Raw genomic sequence first — 22,460 nt, 5'->3', positions numbered from 1 at the left:
AACTCATTCTTGACCAAATCATGTTGCAACTAAAAAAACATAAAACGATAGATTCCAATACCCAAAATTCTACTACTTTGGTTTTTACATAAGTAGATCATGTAAACTATCATACTACTAAAAACAATAACAGTGAAAATGACCTTCAGATTAGGCCTCTGAATACAAGATCAAGTTTCCCCAAAAAAAGTGTAAAACACAAAAGCAAATGCAGCTAGGCTTCTGAATACAAGATCAAATTCTCCCAAAACAAAGGTGTAAAACATAAAATAAAATGCAACTATGCTTCTGAATACAAGATCATGTTCCCCCAAAAAGGTGTAAAACACAAAAGCAAATGCAACATTATGTTGCTTAAGATCGTACAGAACTTAAATACATTTTATTGTCACAAAAACAACTAGTAAAATGAATTAGATCATTGCCCTAGAGAAAGCCACATAAAAAAAGTTAATAGCACAAACAACCTTCAAATTAAGCTTGATTTCGAACCCCTTATCTTCAGAAACAACAAATTTCCATGAACAATTTAGTTGTAGGGAAAAACCATTTACAAATTGGAGAATCTTGAATTTTCTAGTCCCAATAAAACACCAAATATAGCCTACAAAATTGTAAATTACACTATTGAAAAGAAGATAAAACTCCCACCCCCAAAAGAACCATAAAAACTATAAAACCATATATTTTAGTAGCTTCAACGAGAAAAAAGCATCAAAAACATCCTGCAAAATAGGCTACTCAAAAGAAGATCAAGCTTCCTTGAAAACCAAATGAAAAGTGTCCTACATCACTATGACATTTATGAGCACAAACAATCAATCAAAACTTGCAATAACAATTATAAAAAAATTGCAAGGAGAAACTCAAAGAAAAATAAATGAAGCATAAGCATTATAAACAGTTCAGAAATTAGGGTAGCAACAAAGACTCCATTCTTATTTTCTCCACAGCCATGGACCCCACTGCTAATTGTTAACCCTCTTTCGATATGTGTCCACTTCCTCATTTATTTCCTTGAACATATGGAGTAAAGAAAATTATGTCGAAGGTGGTTGCTATCAAATGTAATTGATTTCCTTTAAGTCTAAGCAGGATATTACGTAGTTCAACACTTCCCTTCATCCAGTGTATGTCAAAGTAGGCATAGTCAACATTCTAAATATGTTTGACTCTCCTTTCTAGTGCACACTAAGGCAATAACCTCAAAGTCATAAGCTCTGCATCGTTATTGGATCATGCCTCAACGCCTGCTTTAAATGTGACATGATGAGAATCAGATACAAACAAAACTCCTTCAGCATTGCTAAACTCTGGTGGACCCTACCTAGCTTCGTCAAAAAGACCCCAAGCTTGAATTTTGTCTAGTCCCAGCTCTTTCAACTGATGAGGAGCATCTTTCTTCTAACATTTAAAACCATTGATTTGATTTGTCAGAATTAGCTCTGACTTGTGAGAAAACTTGAAAGGTGAGGAATGTGTTTATCCCCCAAACTTGAATCTTGTCTAGTCCCATCTCTTTCAACTGATGAGGAGCATCTTTCTTGATATGCATTCTATCAAGCAAGGGGAATTAGCTCTAGGGAAAATTATGATAGGAACTCCCTACAGAACTCGGCATTGATTTAGTTTAAATTCGCAGTTCATTTTGTGATGTGTCTATTTATATACTTTATGGGTTATCCAATGGTCCAAGGTGTTCTTTATTGTTTTACATAACTGTTGCACTATTATTTGAGCTCATGTCCATGTTTTCATGTTCAATGATTCAGGGAAGCATCCCGAAGATGAACTTGGATGAAGTTTTTGAGCAAAAGAATGACATTACTAAAGGAGTTGAAGTGGAACTTGAAAAGGTAAAGCTAAGAAAAGAGTAAAGACAGTTCATGTTCGGTCTGTTTTTAAATAAGGATGAATATAAAAATAAAAAATTATTGCATGTTTCTTGTTTGATTTTCAGTGGGGAAAATACCTTCACGTTATTTGCATATTGAAGGGCAACTATTGCATTTCCTATTATGATTTTGTGAATGGTTCTTCTAGTTTGTAATAGAAGCTTTGAGCATTCTTTCCAATCTTGTCTTCTTTTTGGATACAGGCTATGTCAAACTATGGATTTCAGATAGTGCAAACTCTCATCATTGATGTAGTACCCGCTGAAACTGTGAATAAGGCAATGAATGAAATAAATGCAAGCAAGCATTCTCTAGCATATTGAAGTTAGAATAAAATTATGTATACACAACTACACCTTGACATTGATTTCTTACTCTTTACAATATTTTAAGTAAAGGAGTAGGTACCCTTTGTAGAAAATCATTGTTTTATATTGAGAGATTCTTTGGTATAAAATTATATTTTGTGGATAGCATCCCTAATGTAGATTTGCTTTTAAAATTCAGTATCTTCTCATAGTTAACCTTGCAAAAACAGTGCATGAACTCGCAATTATTGCTCAAGTTTTTCATATTTTTGGTTTAGTTGTCTTTTCTTTTCTTCACATTTCTTTTACAGTGTTTTTCATTTGATTCTTGTAACTTGTCTATTGAATCTCAATTTCAGCGGCAAGTTGGAGGGTGGAAACACAACACAAAGTTGAGGCAAAGAAAATATTGCGAATTAAAAAAGTGGAGGCTGGAGCAAAAGCAAAATATTCGTCTGGTTTGGGTATTGCTCGTCAATGGCAAGCAATTGTGGATAGCCTTAGGGATAGTGTACTTTCTTTCTCAGCCAATGTGCCTGAGACAATTGCAAAAGATGTGATGGACATTATCTTGGTGACACAATATTTTGACGTAATGAAAGAGATAGGGGCATCTTCAAAATCATATTCAATATTCATCCCTCATGGACCTAGTGCAGTCTGTGATGTTGTTGAGTAGATCAGAGATGAATTGCTTCAGGTATAGACTCATTAAACATTATAATGCTTTCTGGCTATAAAATAAAAATTTGCAAGATCACTTAGTTTCATGAAGGCTAGGGTAGTAATGATATGTGAATTTCCCATCCCAACGTGATATATTATGCAGACCAAAAACAAGTTATTGTGCAGATATTCCATTGTCAATGTCCATGTGCATTTTTGATAGCCATTTGCCTGTGTGATATTCTGGTAGACCCAGAGTAGTTTTCATGACATGTTGAACTTAAGAATAAAAGCACATCATGCGCAACAATGTTTATAGTGTTGAAAATAGCAACAAGAAATGATAAAAATAGAATCCAGAATATTCCAATTTTAATTTGTCCTTGAATTAAAATTGTGAATTAAATTCGAATTTAGTCTCACCCACTGCTTGGAGATTATCCCTTAATTAAGGAGATAAGATTGAGTTATATTTTAGTTGTAATTAGTTAACTCAGTTTACTGAGTTAAGTCCAGTTAAATTAGTTCCAAACTGTTTGAGGAACTAATTATGAGTTATCAGTCAGTGGATGCATCCCTGCACTCAACTAGTGTACTCCAGATAAATGAAGATTCTCTCATCATTAACTCATGCATGTCTATTCTGAGAAAGACCCAGATGAGATTAAATACAAGGACAGTGTACTATCAGTTGCATGTGTTCTTTTATAAAGAAAACTCATGCATGTAGTCAAGGCAATCATTCCTTGAGGATTGCACAGTTTTACAGGGTGTGAGATCAGTATGAGAGATCAGTGTTCCACTTGGTAACAGGAGGATCACCTAGGAGAAACTGTGCAAGAAAATAGGAGCTTGGAGGGTAGAAGAGAAGGCTTATGAGAAGTCTATTTTTCATGTGAGCATCTGTGAAGATTGTATTGAGAACTGGCTAGCTGTGAGAGCTAAGGCTTGGTGTAATTCTGAGATATTTCCAACTTGTATGATAATACAGATAGTGGGGTTTTTAACTGTGGCTTTCCCCTGAGTATTTTCTATGTTTCATGTGCATTGATTTTCTTCTTATGTTATATGTGTTCAGCGCGATCTTTAAGCTTCCGCAAGTTTGATAGTAGAAGTAGATTATAGTATTTTGCTTTGGTATATTGCATTATCGAGTTAATCTACAATCAGATTTTCTACATATATATCAGAGGTAGATTTGTAGAGAGTTTGCAGGAAATTCTACATAGTATTAGAGTTGAGTTTATTGGAGCTGTGAATAGTGTACTGAGAAGAGAATTCGAAGTTTTAAGTTCGGGGTTGCAGGTGCAAAATCGAATTCTTATCATACTTCAAGGTTGGCCAATGGCGTTCAATGGCTTGAGACTTGAGTATTCCTTAGATGGTAGCTCCAATTACATAGCATGGAAAAATCGCATGGAGGTTGTATTGGAAGACAAAGGCTTGAAGGAATTCATTGATCAAGAAATCCAAAAGTCAGCTTCAACTAATGCACAAGAGTTAGCTGAGTGGAAGAAGTGTGTGTCGAAGCCAAGAAGGATCATCCTTGAGGGAGTTCAAGACCATATTGTTTCGAGTCTCCATGGGAATGATACTCCATTTTCAATGTGGAAGACATTGAAGGACCTCTACCAGAACAATAGCGACCAAAGGAAATTGGCACTCAAGGATAAGCTTCTAAGAATCGAGATGGAGAAGGGCGATACTATTTCCACATATCTGAACAAGCTCACCACCTGTAGAGATGAGCTTAGCAGTGTGGGAATAACTATTGTCGATGATGATATGGTGAGCCTCGCTCTCCTTAGCCTTCCAAAGAGCTGGAATAGCTACTAGGACTCTGTTAATGGAAGGGACAAACTGCCGGATTGGGAACGACTGTGGTCGGATCTCATGCAGGAGGAGATCAGGAGGAGCACACGAGATGGTTCTTCATCCAAGAATCATGATGAAGAAAGTCTGGACTTAGCAAGTAAGGCAAGGAAAGGGAAGGGGAAGGCTTCCCATTCCAAATCGAATTCTTCTCATGGAGGGAAGAAGGTTGACAAGTCTAAAGTGAGATGTTTTAATTCTCATGAGATGGGACATTATGCGACTAATTTCCCATCGAAGAAGTCCAAGAAAGGATCCTCGAAAGGATCGGAAGGTGAGGCATTAGCCTTTTAGTTCAAAATGGACTTTACCCTCATCGCATGCAAGGTGTCATTGATGATGGGTTGTGTTTGGTATCTTGACAGTGGAGCCTCATTCCATATGAACGACGATAAAAGTTTATTCAGTACCTTGGAGGAGAAAGACCTCAAGATGCGCATAGAGATGGGTGAGAACGAAAGGTTTAGTGTTTTAGGAGTGGGCATTGTTGCTTTTCAGAAGGAGCATGGAGCTTCTATCACCTTAACAGATGTGAAGTATGTGCCTGGATTGAAGAAGAACTTGGTATCAGTCGCGACGTTGGAGGACAAAGGCTACGATGTTGTCTTCAGTAAAGGAAAGGTGTTCCTTAGACACATCACTATGAGACAGGTGAAACAGATCGGTTCACGAGTTAAGAACCTGTATGCTCTTGAGGTTCAAGATACATGCAAAGCCTTAAGGAGCAAGGAAAATGTTAGAGACTTGGTGGTTGAGAGGGAGAGTAAATTACCTCTCAACATTCAGCCTAAGAAGAAGTCTCAGACAATTGTGGAGGAGCCATAATTGGAAAAGTGGGCAGAAGGATCACATGCAGCCATACCTCCAGGTGTGAGGTGGGGTGATGTGAAGTGATAGTTCCAAGAAGGCTAAAATTGGGTAGGGTCCATTGAGAGGTTTTATCTCATGGATCGTAGCTTTCTACAAGAGCCCAAAGTACATAGTAGCGGGAGGAATCAGTGGCATTGATCCAGTCAGAGATCAAAGTGACAGACGTTAGATCAGTCACATACTAAAGAGCGCAAAGAAGGATTGATAACATTGCAGAAAGGCTGAGTCAGCAGAAGCGCAGAGTTTTCAGTTGACAGAGGTAACAACAGTGAGAGACTTTGATGACAGATGCATCATACTGATTCAGGTTGCATGTTTTTTGTTTTGTTTTTGGAATTGTTGGAGCAACAACACTTGAGAGAAGTGTTGCATGCAAAACATTCCAAAGGTTCAGGATCGAGATCGAGTTGAATTCATTTCTTGTTGAGAGGGAGCGTTGAAAATAGCAACAAGAAATGATAAAAATAGAATCCGGAATATTCCAATTTTAATTTGTCCTTGAATTAAAATTATGAATTAAATTCGAATTTAGTCTCACCAGCTGCTTGGAAATAATTAATTAATTCATTATGGATTAATTAGTTGGATAAATTCAAGTTAGAATTCTTTTTGAAGTCATGCAACAATTATCCCTTAAATTAAGGATATTATCCCTTAATTGACCCAAAAATGGATCCTGGATAAACCTCTAAGTCTAAAAGACTTCATATAAGAGGTAAAAGGTACCAAATGGCACAAATCATTTTTAATCAGAGGAAAATGAAAGTTGCAAGCTTCTCTCAGAAATAGTCTCATTTCAAAGATCCCTTCATTTTGAATCCAATGCAACTTAAATAAGCGAAATCGGACTTCAAATGGAGAAATTATCACAAAAAGAAGTTCCCCTTTGTTCTTTGGGAAAGAGGCAAAAATCCACTAATAATGGATCCAAAAGAATCCTCTAAGTCCTCAAAATCCTCGAAAAGGTCAAAACCAGCGCAAAAGAAGGACCTCTTAACAATTCGGATTACACTATCGGGACTTAAAAATATGAAGAAATGGTAGAAATGAGGCCTATCAGAGGCTGGAACAATGAATGCATAGGGGGTTGTCAAATCTGGCCGATCAAAGGTCCAGATCCGATCGGTAATCGCAATCGGCAGTAGCAGTCAGTGGATATCGAAGGCATAACGTGCGATGGGACTGGGCTGATGTGATACCGTGATCGCCGATATCGGTGGATCACAATCAGCGTTGGCGTAACCCACACTATATGGGAAGGCCTTGGGCTTGTGCGATCTGCGATTACGACTTGTCGCATCGTAGTATCACGTCGGCACATTAAAGTGAAGCGGGGACGATATATATATATATATATATATATATATATATATATATATATGCGTGATGCGATGGCCGAACCCGATAACAATCGTACACGGTGTTTGATATATTTGGAAATCTGCCAAAAGGCATTTTTTTAATGTATTTCCATGTATTTCGTTTATTAAATGAAATACAAAGGGGAAGCACGATGCGATGAAACCGGATCTGAAAGGGTTCCGAAATGCCTCTTTATAATATTTCAAGTCTGAAAAGTGGGATTTTCCCATATTTTTATGTATTTTCGTATATTTCGCTGTTAAATGAAATACAAAGGGGCAGGCCCTTACGACATGCGATGGTGACTTATGGGCGGACCCGATAGAAATATAAGGTGGGATTTAAGGACTTTTGAAGTCCGAAAGATTGTGTTTTGGCAGGTTTTTCTCGTGTTTACAGTGTTCCCTGTGAAAACATGAAGTGACTGTTTCTGAAGGATTCAAAGTGTTGGGGGCTCCTTCCATTGTGGAATAAGTGGCATTCATCACAAGGGAATTTAGCAATGATTGCTAACACTCAAAGAAAGGATTCGAGCAAACCAAAACAAGAAGACGAAGAGCCCGAGAGGGAAATGAAACGGACAGCGCCGATTTGGCTTAAAAGCCATGAATGTCAAAGACAGTGGGATGGTTGAGTTGTTGCTGAGTAGTTGTTGATTGTTGTTGGGTTTTGTTGTTGAAGGAGAAGCCAAAGCAGGAAGCTAAGGCAAAAGAGGCAGTGCAGAAGCCAAAGAGGAAGCACAGAAGCAAAAGGCAGCCAAGGGAGTCACTTGGAGTTCAAGTGAAAAGCCCAAAGAAAGTTGTAACCTAGTAGAAGGCAGAAAGAAGCCAGAGCGAAGAGCTAAGAGCAAAGAGCCAGAGCCAAAGACCCAGAGTCAGAGCCAAGAGCCAGAACCAAGAGCCAAAGAGCCAGAGTCAGAGCCAAGAGCCAGAGCCAAGAGCTAGGGGATAACATGGTGTCTGAACCCACTGTTGATGTGTAGAACAACAGGAGTTAAGCCAAAGAGCTTGTAAAAATACTAATACCATGACTCCAAAGAGCCTACTCGAGTTGACTAAAGCTCACGGAGATGTAGCCCAAGAGTTGTGAGTGAACTCCTAATTAATTTGTTGTCTTATGTGTTTGTTTTTATTGTTGCATTATTCACTGTTATATGCATATTTATATATCAGTAAGGACATTTACATATCAGCACAAACAACAGATTTTAAAAGCATATAATCAGTTTAAGACAAACATAAGCATACACTATATTGTCAAGTATTTCTTATTTCCGCATTGGTTAATAAAAAAGACTTGGGAATATTCAAGCTTTGGGAGTGGGAGAGATTCTTGTAAGTTAGACAAGAAGCCTAAGAGCCCCATTTTCAAATCAGGTGGTATCGGAGCTTAAGATTGATTAACCCCACCTTCAATGAAGGTTATATCATAATGCTTGATTGATATAGCAAAGACTGCTTGTCTGAAAGGTGTTTGAATAGCAAGATGATGATTGTATGCTTGTTTTTCACACTGACTATTTTATGAGTTTGCAGAGGTGAAGGGAAAGCTATTGATAGCTCATTCCAAGAAGGACAAGAAGGAGAAGCGCTGAAGGCACTCTTTTTATCCCAAAGGACTTCAAGGCAACCCAAGGCACAAGAGATTTGTTGCAAGAGGTTGCTTAAATAGGCTCTTTATTTATCTTGTTGAAGCTTTTTTGTTCATTGGCATAATGACAACTTCTACAAGTGGGTCATCAAATTCTGCTCTCTTCACAAGATTCTTTGATGAAGACATGAAGCAATAACTGTCCACCATGATGGATATGGTGAGAGAAATGTATGAGGATGGAAGGAAGAGAAGCAGTTGCTTGCTGACAAATTGCAAGAAATGGAGAGGCAACTTCATATTGCAAATATGAACCGGAAGAGGATGCATCAATTGGAAACACCTCTTTGTTGCCCAAGAAGCCTTAGTCAAGTACCTGCTTGAAGAAAAGGTAAGACGTTCCAGTTTGTCTTCAAATTCCTTTGAGAATTCTTATATTAGTTCTTTTGAAAATCATACTAAAGGCATATGTTCCAAGCTAATGTCCAAGATGGGCTATGAAGGAAAGGGCTTGGGAAAGCATGCACAAGGTATTGTTGAACCAATAATGTTTGAGGAAAGACCTAAGTATTTGGGTCTTGGCTATGGACAGTCTTATGGAGATAGTTCCAAAGCTACCATGAAGGTCATTGAAACAGTCCCAAGAAGGAGTTTCATTTCATGTCCTCTACCTCAAAAGTGTGAAGGTTGTATTCAAGAGGAACACAATAGCTTGAAACATCAATTGCAGGATGCAGGTGTTCAGAAGCACACACTTGAACCGGAGAGTTGGGGAGACTCCAACAGCCTTGAAAAGATTGATGACGTTCCAAACAAAGCTACTTCTTCACTCAAGTCACCTCCTCATGAAGGCAATAAAGGAGAAAGAGATAGGTATAAATCTGGTTCTAAACATATTCCTTTTGATTTTGCAAAGCATAGTGAATTTCGACATAAGCATGGGAAAAGAATTGCATGTTCCTTTTGTGGTTTGGATAACCATGATGTAACTTTCTAGATGTTGGAAAATAATGGCCACATACAGGAAACTTTTGAAAGAAAAGAAGCAAGCATCCAAAGGTCCATTGGACAAGGCAAATCATGTTGTCAAGAGGATGCACATGTTGTGCACTTACTGCCATAAGCAAGAATATCTTGCTGCAAAATGTTGGAATTTGAATCCAGTAATGCTTCCACAAAAGCTGAAGAAAGTGGAAAGAGAAGATGGCAGAAATGGGAGTGAAGATTCCATGAATGATGTGTCACGGAATGATTCACGTGATGATGTTGATGTGCAGACAAAGGTAGTACCTTTGAAAGGGATTGGTAAGGAACGGTTAGAGTTCTTATCCGATTGATATTGCATGTCTATTGATGCATCTACATTATATTTCATTACAGCTTCGAAAGTACAGTGTACTTAAGCAAAAGTTGAAAGGTGAAATGCATGCATGAGCATGAGATGCATAAACACAGGGATGTTGATGATTTCCTTGTTTTTGAAAATGTATGTGTAATTAAATTGCAAGGTTGATTTCTTTGACATGCATGTGATGCCATGTTGACTTAGAAGAAGTTAACTTGGTCTCCAAATGGAGATAATGATGAAGTGTTTCATCTTTTGAAAAAGAATCCTAATGCTCTTTTTCTACATGCTTGACTTGAAGGGTCATTTGTTTAAAGGCATGTTTTGTGGGCTTGTTATCTAGTCCATCATATATATGCAGATGTAAGACATGGAAGTGTTCACAAGATGTGAAAATCTATTTTTTTTTTGAAGGAGTTTAGTCCATCTAGTTGTTGTTTGTATGCTTGTTGTTGTTAACATTTGTTGTTGGCAGCTTGTCAAACAGGTACAAATGAAATTTTTGTGGAATAGATGTACTTCACATTTGTTTGAGCCACATTAGATCAATGATTAAGGCAAATAAGTTCAAAACACCTTCTATGACCAGTACAACAGAAGTTCTGCAGGAAGGCAAGGAGGAAGACAGTTCTTCCCAGGAAGACCAGCCCATCCAAGAAGGGAAGTGGTAAAAAACTTTGATTCAGAGGCGTTATGCAAAGGCAAATGTAGGGAGGCTGAAAGAAGAGGGTGAGTCACTCTCATTTATTGTTCATATCAGTATATCATTCTTTTGGAGACCAAAATTTCTCTTAGTGGGAAGGCATGATCCAAAAATAGATCCTGGATAAACCTTTAAGTCTGAAAGACTTCATATAAGAGGTAAAAGGTGCCACATGGCTAAAATCCTTTGTAAATCAGATGAAAATGAAAGTCGTAAGCTGCTCTCAGAAATAGTCTCATTTCAAAGATCCCTTCATTCTGAATCCAACACAACTTAAATAGGTGAAAAAAGACTTCATATGGAGAAGTTATCACAAAAAGAAGTTCCCCTTTGTTCTTTGGGAAAGAGGCAAAAATCCACTAATAATGGGTCCAAAAGAACCCTCAAAGTTCTCAAAATCCTTGAAAAGGTGAAAACTAGCGCAAAAAGAGGACCTCTTAACAATTCGGATTACACTATTGGGCCTTAAAAATATGAAGAAATGGCAGAAATGAGGCCTATCGGATGCTGGAACAATGAATGCACAAGGGTCGTCGAATCTAGCCGATCAACGGTCCATATCCGATCGACAATCGCAATCGGTTGTGGCAGTCGGCAGATATCGGAGGCATATAATGCAATGTGATCAGGCCGATGTGATACCGCGATTGCCGATGTCGGCGGATCGCAATCGGCGTTGGCGTAACCCACACTATATGGGAAGGCCTCGGGCTTGCGCGATCTGTGATTGCAACTTGTCACATCGCAGTATCGTGTCGGCAAATTACAATGAGGCGGGGCCGATATATGAGATAATATATATATATATATATATATATATATATATACGCGTGATACGAGGGCTGGACTCGATAACAATTGTACACGGTGTTTGATATATTTGGAAATCTGTCGATAGGCATTTTTTTAATGTATTTCTGTGTATTTCGTTTATTAAACAAAATACAAAGGGGAAGCGCGATGTGATGAAACCAGACCCAATAGGGTTATGAAATGCGTCTGTATAATATTTCAAGTCCGACAAGCGGGATTTTCCCATATTCTTATGTATTTTCGTATATTTCATTATTAAACGAAATACAAAGGGGCAGGCCCTTGCGACATGCGATGGCGACTTACAAGCGGACCCGATAAAAATATAAGGTGGGATTTAAGGACTTTTGAAGTCCGAAAGACTATGTTTTGGCAGGTTTTTCCCGTGTTTACAACATTCCCTGTGAAAACACAGAGTGACTGTTTCTGAAGGATTCAAAGTGTCGGTGGCTCCTTGTTATAGACATTTTTGGGCACTGCAACCCCAATCATAAATGTCTATAAACCAAGGGCTCCTAAGTCCCTAAAAGTGTTGTTCCAACCCCTAAAAGAACAAGGTCAATTGATTACAGCATCTCCCAGAAGTTCTCCATGAAAAACTACTCAGAACTGGTCAAAACTGGACCATTTCACCTGCTCCATGGTCAAAGTGTGCTGCATCCACATAAATGCACACGAGAGATGCGATGCATACTGAAAAGCCCTTCTATGGGGTGCGATGGGCGAGAGTGGACAAATGGCAGGGTCAATTTGCGAGGTGGAAGATCATGGAATCTTCCAGAAACTTCTCCTGTGACACTTGCCTCTTTGCATTCGCCCAGGGATGAGTTAGAGATCATCAATATCCAAGTGGAATCAAGAACTATAAGAGAGAGGACACTAATCAAATCTCAAAAGCTGACTCACCCCCCTTGCATACATCTATATATGGATCCCTCATCCCAGAGATCTAGAGGCTGGAATTTTGTATCTGTAAGGAAGTGTTGCTGGTTTCTTGGTGTAACATCATAGTGTTGGGTGATCTAAGCTTTTCATGAGGTGAAGAATGGCTTTCTTGCTGAGAGGATGACGCTGGGTCAGAACAATTTGTTGTAATCCTCTTTGCTATTATTGATTATTAATAAAGCTATTCAAGTTTTCCTCCACATTCTTGTATGATTGATGATATATGCATTTGTGTGGTCAATATATATTTGGTCATATATTGTTTATGATAGTAGATCTCTGTTCTTGGATAGTGTTATGCTGCTTTGATTCTACAAGTGCTTGTTGAAGTTGGGAAGATGAAGAAACAAGTGGAAAATATCTATCAGAAGGGAGAGGAATCAAGCAAGGAACTAAGCGCAAGATAGAGGTTTGTCTCCTTTGTTCCCCTTTTATCTACTTTTTATAAAGGAAAACAAAAGTGGTTTTAGTTTGTTTGTTTATAAGGTAGCTACCAACCTTAGTGGGACTAGCAGCTCTACATAGACACTAGATTTCCCGATAACAAAATGGCAACTCCGCTGGGGAGCGAATAGATTGTTTGTTTGTCTATATTTGTTTGTTTTATAAACTTACAGCCGGAGCCTGAAGTCAAGCCAGCTAGCCTTCGAACTGCATTTGCTATGCAAGTGCAAAGTAGAGCAATGTTGCTTCAGTCTATCTCCGTGTTTGTTTATGAACTGAGCAATCGATTTACAAACTCTCTAATTGCCCTTTTGATGGCTCTAGTAACCTCTTTAGATCTACCCATGTGATTTAATTACTGATTATCACTTGCTTGGCCTAAATCCCTGAACTGTGCTGCAAACTGTGATCAAGAACTAGATCAAAAGTCTCGCACTGTACCATCGCACCCTCTCTTCAAGGATATCAGTGTGCATCGCACTTCTCGTGTGCTGTAGGTGGGATGCATACTGGAATCCCTCTGTAATAGGTGCGCTGATCAGAAAGGGCTAATTTTGCCTCCAGACTTTGGTTTTTTCACTCTTTTCAGCTCTATTTAGGAGTTTTGTTGTCTGTAGTCAGTATACCTCTGTTGGAAACCCCCTTCCTTGCCATTATTTTGCCTCCATTGTGCAAAGGACTGTAAATGATTTTATGTATTGTGAGCCATTTTCAGTTCTCTTTTACAAAGAAGTAGCGTAATTGAACTGTCGTTTCTTGATTTGGAAGTGTTGCAAGTGTCGTTTTCAGTCATAAAAGAGAATCCGATTGTTCTTGATAGTCGATTACACTGTTACTCTTGTATTTGATTTGAATTAGTAGTTTTTCAAGTGTCGAAAGCAAGTTTTCAATTCCAAATAACAAAGTGTCGTCATTGTCTTCATTTTGTTTTGAAAAGAAGCTTGTTAGTAATGTTGCTTTGAAAAATAATTTAGATTTGCGCTTAGCTTTCTTTTTATCATTCACACATTAAGAAGGCTGAAAAACAAATACATGCATGTGCATTTGCATTTAGACTGTTTGTTGGTTTGATTTAGGGCAATGCATATAGTGTGTGCTCTCTGCTCTATGTTGAAAGAATATCGCCTCTCTTTCCTTAGTAGATAGGATTTTCATTGCAAAAAGAAGATTAAACGATTGTTTATCATCTTAGATTGCATTTTAGGAATTGTATATCTACATCACGCGGTGAACCTGAAAGGCAAATTTCTTAAGCAAGATCAAATGTAAAATAAATTTAATGAATCTAAAAACGCTTTGGAACCTAACGCATAACATTTAGAAGTCTAGGCTAGAGACTTACTCTGGTGTCGTAAAGCCTGGTAACTGTTGTTTTCATTGCTAGTTGGATGATTCCTCCACTTTGAGACGATAATTGACAGTGCGGACTTGTGCTCCCACGTACCGTCGAGTATATATTGGGATACCACAATAGGCTATATCCTTTATCCATAGGAAGCCGTGTCTGCCGCCCTATCGATCGCAATGCACTGAACACAACATTCGAGAAGTTTGACTATCGTACCATAAAAATTATTCTGCAGTTTTGCGATTGGTTTGGTAATCCCTCTGTCTAGATTTCCAGAGTAGTCTCTTTCGTTCCTTTTCAGAATCCTTAAAGGAAAAGGTCCATCTGAGCACTTGTCACTTCAAGCTCATTAAAAATCGAAGGCGACTAGAGTCATCTTTTGTTTTTTCTCGACTCTTAAAAATTAAAAAAACAAGTTGTGTCAAAGCGTCTAAAATTTATTTTAATCGGAATAAACATCACCTTTCCTATGTTGGTCTTAGGTTGAGAAAAATGGAGTCCACCAACCAAGGATTTCCCCTTGGAGAAAATCCTAGTCCTTTTCCCTCTTGGGGAGATGTTGGTGCACCCCATATGGCTACATTGTCTCTTCCACGATTGACAATCGGCTTGCCCGTATGGCTCTTCTCGACCTCTATCGTTCAGAACACCGTGATTCCTGAACAATCAAGTCAGCGACTAAATGATACCAGAGTTACCCCCCAACCTTCTACTTCGTCCAATTCTCCCTCTCCTCCTTCCTCTTCGCTTGATGAAGCTGGTAAAGCCAAAAATCGAGTAACCGAGAAGAAGAAGGAGAAGAAGAAGAAAGAGAAGAATAAGAAGGAGCCAAAGGCGAAAAGGGGCAACCATGCATCGTCTAGTGAAAATCCACACACTCCACCGTCCATGCCTAAATCGCCATGTGTCATTTTCAAAGGAGACCACTGTCATCGAGATTGTCCTTGCATCCCTCGGATCTTAAGGGACTGGTGTCCTCGTTTTCACAATCCGGTGTCATCAACCTCTGACGATCATGTTGAGAATACACCGTCAAGTAGTGAAAGTGAAGCCTCTGGACAAAAAGGAAAATGTAAATTTCCTTGTAAATTGTGTGAAGTCGATCACGCCATCCACCGTTGTCCCTTCTTAGATGAGGCTAAAAGATTTTTGGACGACCATCCGGTTTCACCGTTACGGCTTCCTCCTGGATATAAGAAACTTTTGCCAAGTCCGTCACTAGTTGAAAATCTGGTTGACACGCCATTGTGGTCAGCTGAAGCGTCTATCATTGAAGATGAACCCTCTGAATCCACACCAGACGAAAGTCAAAAGGTCGAGGCGGCAGTTGACCCGGTCTTGCCTTCAGAAGGTCCATCTTCGGATGATACAGTCACCGGAGAGAACAAGAACGACACCGTTCAAATTCTCTTCGTAACCACAGACTTCGATGAACATGGGGGAAGTTTACCCGTTCCTTTACCACAGGAAGGAAGTTCGTCAGAGTCATATCCGGCCGTTTATTCGGTCCCACCTCCAAGCAACCTAGTTGTTTCCTTCGATTGGAATCTATTAGGCAGACCCCGCTTACCGGCTAGTGTACCATTTCGAATCATTGCTCAAATATATAGAATGGTCATGGCCGGTATCATCATAGATGAAGGGGCTTCTATGAGTATCCTTTCCTCAACTACTTGGAAAGCGCTTGGTTCGCCATCGCTTTTGCCTGAAATGAGAAATCTAACAGGCTTTGACAAAGGAACTAGTCGACCGTTAGGGATTCCTCCCAATGTGCTGATAACATTGAGAAGGAAAACTATTCACATGAACGTAATGGTAGTCCAGGGACCCCTGGATTATAATCTATTCCTTGGAAACGACTATATTTATTGCATGGGAGCCATTATCTCCTCACTTTTTAGAGTAATGTGTTTTCCACATGAAGGAAGAGTGGTCAAGCTCGTAGACCAGCTTTCATTCCCTGGTTCACACATAGAAAATAGTCAAATACCATCCCTGAATGGTCTTTTCACGCAAGGAATGTCTCATCAATCCCCAGTCCGTCCACCTGATGAGCGCGGGTGATTCGGAGGACATGAGTGAAACCCAGGGGGCATGCACTCTAGTCTGTTTCGACAGGAAAACCTTGGGTATAGGGTAGGTTTCCGCGAAGGATATATGACTGGTTTATGAGATTAGACTGGAATAAGATTCCTTCGTCAAAGTTATGTGAGTGGAGCCAGTTGCACCACTCGGATTTGTTTATTTCGGTAGACATCGCCGATGAAGTGTTTTGTCTGCAGTACGGATAGAACAATCTTTGGTAACTTGAAAATTTTTCGCTATACCCGGAGGCATGCAAACCTTTTGGCGTGCAAGCAAAGAGTGACCATTTATTTTTTAAATTTGTAGGTCCTCTAACCCTTTAAACTCGTAGGATTGGTCATTTCCCAACTTGCATAAATAAAGGATGTGGGGCAAAGCTTTAAAAAAATGCCATTTTAAATGAGACATCCTTATTATACGACTGGATCGAGTAGTTTTAACGCAGAAATCAAGCTCGTTAAAATATAAACATAAGCAATGAGAAAATGTTCCCCTAGAGTTTAAGCTCATTAAAAATGAACCAATTTCTGGTAAATAACCATCGTGAATGCATTATCATCAGCCTTTGAAGCCTTGGTCGTGTTCTCATCATCACCTCCACTCTGGCCGATCATTCACCCCCATTTGATTGTTTACCCTTTTTGAGGAATAACTGCGAAGAGTGATCCTGTTAGCCATCCTTGTGACACTGCCATGATTGGAAAATTCCAAACCTTACCTGGAATTAATTGCTACCCGAATTTATCACTCGTTCCTCGAAAAACGAGTCTCCTTTAAGCTCTTTTCATCTGACTCGTAAAATATGAAAAGATTGCCAAGAAATTGGTCTCTCCATATCGTTAAAGTGACCGGAAGTGCTATCCCTCCTTTAGATTTTAATCTTTTTGGACCTGAGGGATTATTACACAAAAAGATCGAGCGCTTGTTTTGTTCGGCTCGTTAAAATTACCGAAAATTCATCCCTTTTGTATTATTTTATACTTTTTCGGACTGACGAAAAAGGATTGTTGGAGTTTCCTTTACGTCTATTTTCAGACTCTCTAAAATTGAAAAGGACGGAGTTATCTTTGTCGTTAAACTCGTTAAAACCGAATAGCGACAAACTTGTCCATACAGACAAGAACGAGTTTCACTATCACTAGGCTAGTTAAAACATAGCGATGGGTTTGCCTGAAGAGAAAATTATAGAACAAGAATATGTTATCCTCCTCAAGCTTGACAAAAATAAAGAGGTACTGGTCAGCAATGACTGGGGAAAAATTGGGAAAAAAACTTGAAGAAACTTTGTTGGTAGCAAGTCGCTCTTGAACATGACACTTTCACTTCGCATCCGAGTCGGGTTGGGTTGTTCCATTCACTGGTTATATCACCATTGGTCCATCACACCATCCATATTTGGGATTAACGCTACCAATCCATCATGTTAGTGTCGCCAATATGTTCAAGAGAAGTCGCTCAGAGAATTCACCTGTGTCTCATCCACTGCAATACATTTACGCTCCATTCTTTCATGATCGCCACCCTGAACCTTATGTCATCAGATCGTTTTCACCTCCATTAAAATCATTTGCTCCGTTCCGTTTCATTGATGTGGGATTCACTAAGGCCCTCCTATGACAGATCGCTTCTTATTGACATCAGCTCATTATCCAGGAAGTCGATCTAGGAACAACCCTTTCAGTACTTTGAAGCTTGCATGCCTCAATGGAAAGCTTCTCACTTCCGGTGACAAGTTTACATCAATGGCCTTCGACCGAAAGATTTTGCGTGGTGGTCGACGCCAAGTCCCTTATTCACACCACGTGAATTGTACTGTAGTACCTTGACGGTCATCATCATTATTGGTGATTCATCTCGCGCCTGTTAACAACTTACATCATTAGCTGGTAATCAGGCGATGTCTTTCCATGTTTGACTCCAGAACATCTCTCACATGGATCGACTTGTATTTTGAGTGAAGATCGAACGAGATTGAAGACCCCGGATCTAGTTTCATTCATTCGGGCTGCGATATATATTCAGGAAAATAAAGACATCAAATGTACATCATTGCTGCACAAATAATCATCCAATCCAAGGGATGATGGCTCTACTAGAATCATCAGTCTACACTCAGAAGATTGTCTGTCTTATGTACATGAAAATGAACTTATAAAGTTGAGCATGGGAATGCCCGCCTCAAATAAGATCATGAAAATATTATGAAGATAATGTATTGTATTGTATCATATTACAGGTCGCCTTCCAGCTTGAAAAAACTTCGGATCCTCATGATAAAGCATTTCACTCGACATCAAAAGATTAACGACTTCATGCTTTAGGGGGCAACTGTTATAAAAAATTTTGGGCACTGCAACCCCAATCATAAATGTCCATAAACCAAGGGCTCCTAAGTCCCTAAAAGTGTTGTTCCAACTCCTAAAAGAACAAGGTCAACTGATTACAGCATCTCCGAGAAGTTCTCCATGAAAAACTACTCAGAACTGGTCAAAACTGGACCATCTCACCTGCTCAATGGTCAAAGTGTGATGCATCCCACCTAAATGCACACAGGAGGTGCGATGCATACTGAAAAGCCCTTCTATGGGTTGCAATGGGCGAGAGTGGACAAATGGCAGGGTCAATTTGCGAGGTGGAAGATCATGGAATCTTCCAGAAACTTTTCCTGTGACACTTGCCTCTTTGCATTCGCCCATGGATGAGTAAGAGATCATCAATCTCCAAGTGGAATCAAGAACTATCAGAGAGATGACACTAATCAAATCTCAAAAGCTGACTCACCCCCCTTGCATACATCTATATATGGATCCCTCATCCCAGAGATCCGGAGGCTGGAATTTTGTATCTTGTAAGGAAGTGTTGCTGGATTCTTGGTGTAACATCATAGTGTTGGGTGATCTAAGCTTTTCATGAGGTGAAGAAGGGCTTTCTTGTTGAGAGGATGACGTTGGGTCAGAACAATTGGTTGTAATCCTCTTTGTTATTCTTGATTATTAATAAAGCTATTCAAGTTTTCCTCCACATTCTTGTATGATTGATGATATATGCATTTGTGTGGTCAATATATATATATGGTCCTATATTGTTTATGATAGTAGATCTTTGTTCTTAGATAGTGTTATGCTGCTTTGATTCTACAAGTGCTCTTTGAAGCTGGGTAGATGAGGAAGCGAGTGGCAAAGATCTATCAGAAGGGAGAATAATCAAGCAAGGAACTAAGCGTAAGACAGAGGTTGGTCTCCTTTGTTCCCCTCTTATCTATTTTTTATAAAGGAAAACAAAAGTGGTTTTAGTTTGTTTGTTTCTAAGGTAGCTACCATCCTTAGTGGGACTAGCAGCTCTTCATAGACACTAGATTTCCCGATAACACTCTGTTGTGGAGGTAAATCCTCTCTGCGGACAGAGACGATCCCTACTAGCCCAGACCGGGTCTAGCAACAATCACACAATGCTATCACGCAAGTCCCTAATTGCAAATACAAAGTGGATGGTGAGAACCTACTTGGATTCCAACGCTAGTGTTCGTAGAAGAGATGTCACCCTCGTTCCTTTGCCTTGGCCGGTCACGATCCCCACGATCTTCGTGATTGGACACCTGCACAAGCAAAGAACAACATGAAAACAAGCATAAAATCTAGTAGATGCAATTATATATCAGTCAGAAAAGATATAACTCAACATCAAACATAAGACAATGAGAGTGGAACCATAATGATAGTCATCTATTATTAATAAATAACAAAGAAGAATACAACCATTGTTCTGACGTCAAATCCTCCTTTGGCTGGGTAGTCAGCTACACAAGTCTTGCAAAGCTTGTTGGGATGAGGAACAAGCCTCTCTCTCTTTGGGTGACAAGAATCTCCTTACTTAGATTTGGCCTTATGGGTGCAAAGAAGGCTCTTGCAGCTTCAAACTCTCTATCACTATGCTGGGACTAGAACTATTGTAACTAGCTTGCTCAAGGCATAGAGGCAAGCTTTTATAGATAGAGAAGAAAAAGATAGGATCAACCACATTATTCATGGGATTGGCTTTATCACTTGGAAACTTCCATGAAAGGTGGCAAACCACTTTCCCTTCTATGGATATTCGAAGCCAAACCATCCTAGCTCAACATAGATTCAGTTGGTGAATGGGTTGAAGAGAACCTTCGGGAGCTGGTTGGTTAAAAACTTTACTCAATTCGGTTGGCGCGAGTGCGACTCTGAGACAGAGCGCCAATGGCGCGCCCTTTTTAGAGGATTTCCCTCATTGGCGCGGGCAGTGAACTATGGACCCGCGCTAATGCAAAAAGAGCTGTTTTCATGGGTATTTGGCAGGAGATGTCTTCAGGGCATATGAAGCTCATACTTAGAGGAATATGATGCAAGTGGTTTCAGGTCATGTCACTTCTCACAGGTCCTGGAATGAGTCCTCCAGTGTGCGGGTGAGAGGTAATAGGGACGGTGACAAACGGTGACAAATTGTTGTGTAACAAATGCCCCCTAAAGCATGAGGCCCGAGGGAGGGAGAGGGGTGAAATACTTTACAAGAACATGCGTGACTGAAAACACGACCGCCGGAGAACCTGCGTAAAGAAGTACAACTGATATCTCAAATACATGATATATGTGGTATGGGCGCAGCCATCCATAACAGAGTACATAATGGTCTTGATCCAAGGCATGGACGCAGCCATCCAGAGAGGATCGATAAATAGACTCAGGCATGGTCCCAGCCATCCAGTGAATGAGTCATGTAATTATCATAATAAGCCACAAATCACAGCCTGGATTCCAACAAACAAAATCCAGGGTCTTGCGCTCCATCTCGACCCAAACAGAGTACAAGTCCAAGCATGTGAATACAGGAGTTGAAGTCGAACATGCATGAACATCGTCTAATTACCAGTCAATGATGAAAATTGTTAATAGACGCGGGAGGTACCACCAATAATGACAATGGCCCTCAAGGTACTACAGGTACAATCTACGGCGTGTGAATCAATAGCTGGCGTCGAACACCCGTAGAATCAGTCGATCGGAGGCCAATGATGAAAACCTCTCGTCGAACACGAAGAACCTGCCATTGAGGCATGCAGGCTCCAAGGCACTGGAAGGGAGTCTCTAGATCAACTTCCTGGATAATGAGCTGAATTCGACAGGAAGTGACCTTGATCAAAGGTGGGCCATAGTGTTTCCCACACCATTGACACGAGACAGAGGAAAGATGTTGTGGTGATTCAGAATTATGTGAGGTATTAGAGGGAGGTTGTAATTCTGCAGCGGTCAACTTCTCTTGAACATATCGGCGGCACGATAGTGGACTTGGCAGTATTTGACATCAAATGAGCAGAGGTCATGGTGACAAGGCAATGAGCAGATGAGAGGTCAAATAGGATCACCCAAACCTACGGAGGCTAGTGTAAAACAAGATGAGATGTTCCCACCCAAACATGAATGCAGACTAGTGCCATGTTCAAGAGCGACATACTGCCGACACGACAATAATTATGGGTCCATTTTCCCCACCATTTCTGGCGAGTACCCCAGTTATTTTTAGCAAGATTGACGAGGATAGCATATGCTTGTGAGCGTCATTACGACGAAATTCGATGTCATTAAGTTTTAACGAGTCTGACAAAGGAAGAACTCGGCGTCTTTTCCTATTTAGAGAGTCTGAAAAGACAACAGAAAAGAAAACTCCAGGGGGGTCCTTTTTCGTAAAGTTGTGTCTCCCGAGCCCGAAAAAGTATAAAACAATGCTCGAAAGAACCGCCCGACCATTACGATCGAGGAGTACTTTTCATGAGTAGTGATATCGATCTGAAAAAGTAAAAAAGCGATCAACATCACGTTGTTTCATAACCATTAACGAACCTGAAACGACAAGGGTCCGACGATCTTTTCGTTTTTACACGGTCGGAAAAGGGTTTAAAGACGACCGCCTCTTATTTATGTTTAACGAGTCAAGAGGGGTAACCTGGCAATCTTTTCATTTTTAGCGAGTCAGAAAAGAGCTGAAAGATGACTCCATAGTGACTTTTTCGTGTATTTACCGAGTCCGAAAAAGTATAAAATACAACTCGTTTCACCATCGAAGTTGCAGAAATGACCTATCATAGCACCAAAAACAAGCGTAAAATCCATTTTCGACCAAAAATATATTAAAATATTCAAAAAAACAACTTTTTAAACCTAATTACAAGTCAAAAAGTCTATAAAGATGGTGA

General features: G+C 39.7%; 1 protein-coding gene across 4 annotated transcripts in view; it reads right to left on the bottom strand.

Moving 5' to 3' along the window:
• LOC149238733 (uncharacterized) overlaps nt 1–22,460 on the bottom strand; it is a 133,454-nt gene that overhangs the window by 53,680 nt on the left and 57,314 nt on the right. For 2 of the 4 annotated variants that reach the window (XM_089373170.1, XM_089373171.1), the window contains exon 4: nt 19,749–19,841. The exons of the other annotated variants lie outside the window; for them this stretch is intronic. In XM_089373170.1, coding sequence (XP_089229296.1) covers nt 19,749–19,841 — 93 coding nt within the window. The remainder of the gene's footprint in view (nt 1–19,748; nt 19,842–22,460) is intronic. 4 annotated transcript variants of the gene reach the window in all.

This window comes from Pinus tabuliformis, chromosome 8 (assembly GCF_031772625.1).
Source record: "Pinus tabuliformis cultivar Carrire ecotype Pingquan chromosome 8, CPIR1, whole genome shotgun sequence".
Taxonomy (NCBI): Eukaryota; Viridiplantae; Streptophyta; class Pinopsida; order Pinales; family Pinaceae; genus Pinus; species Pinus tabuliformis.
This window is presented reverse-complemented; position numbering and strand designations above follow the sequence as displayed.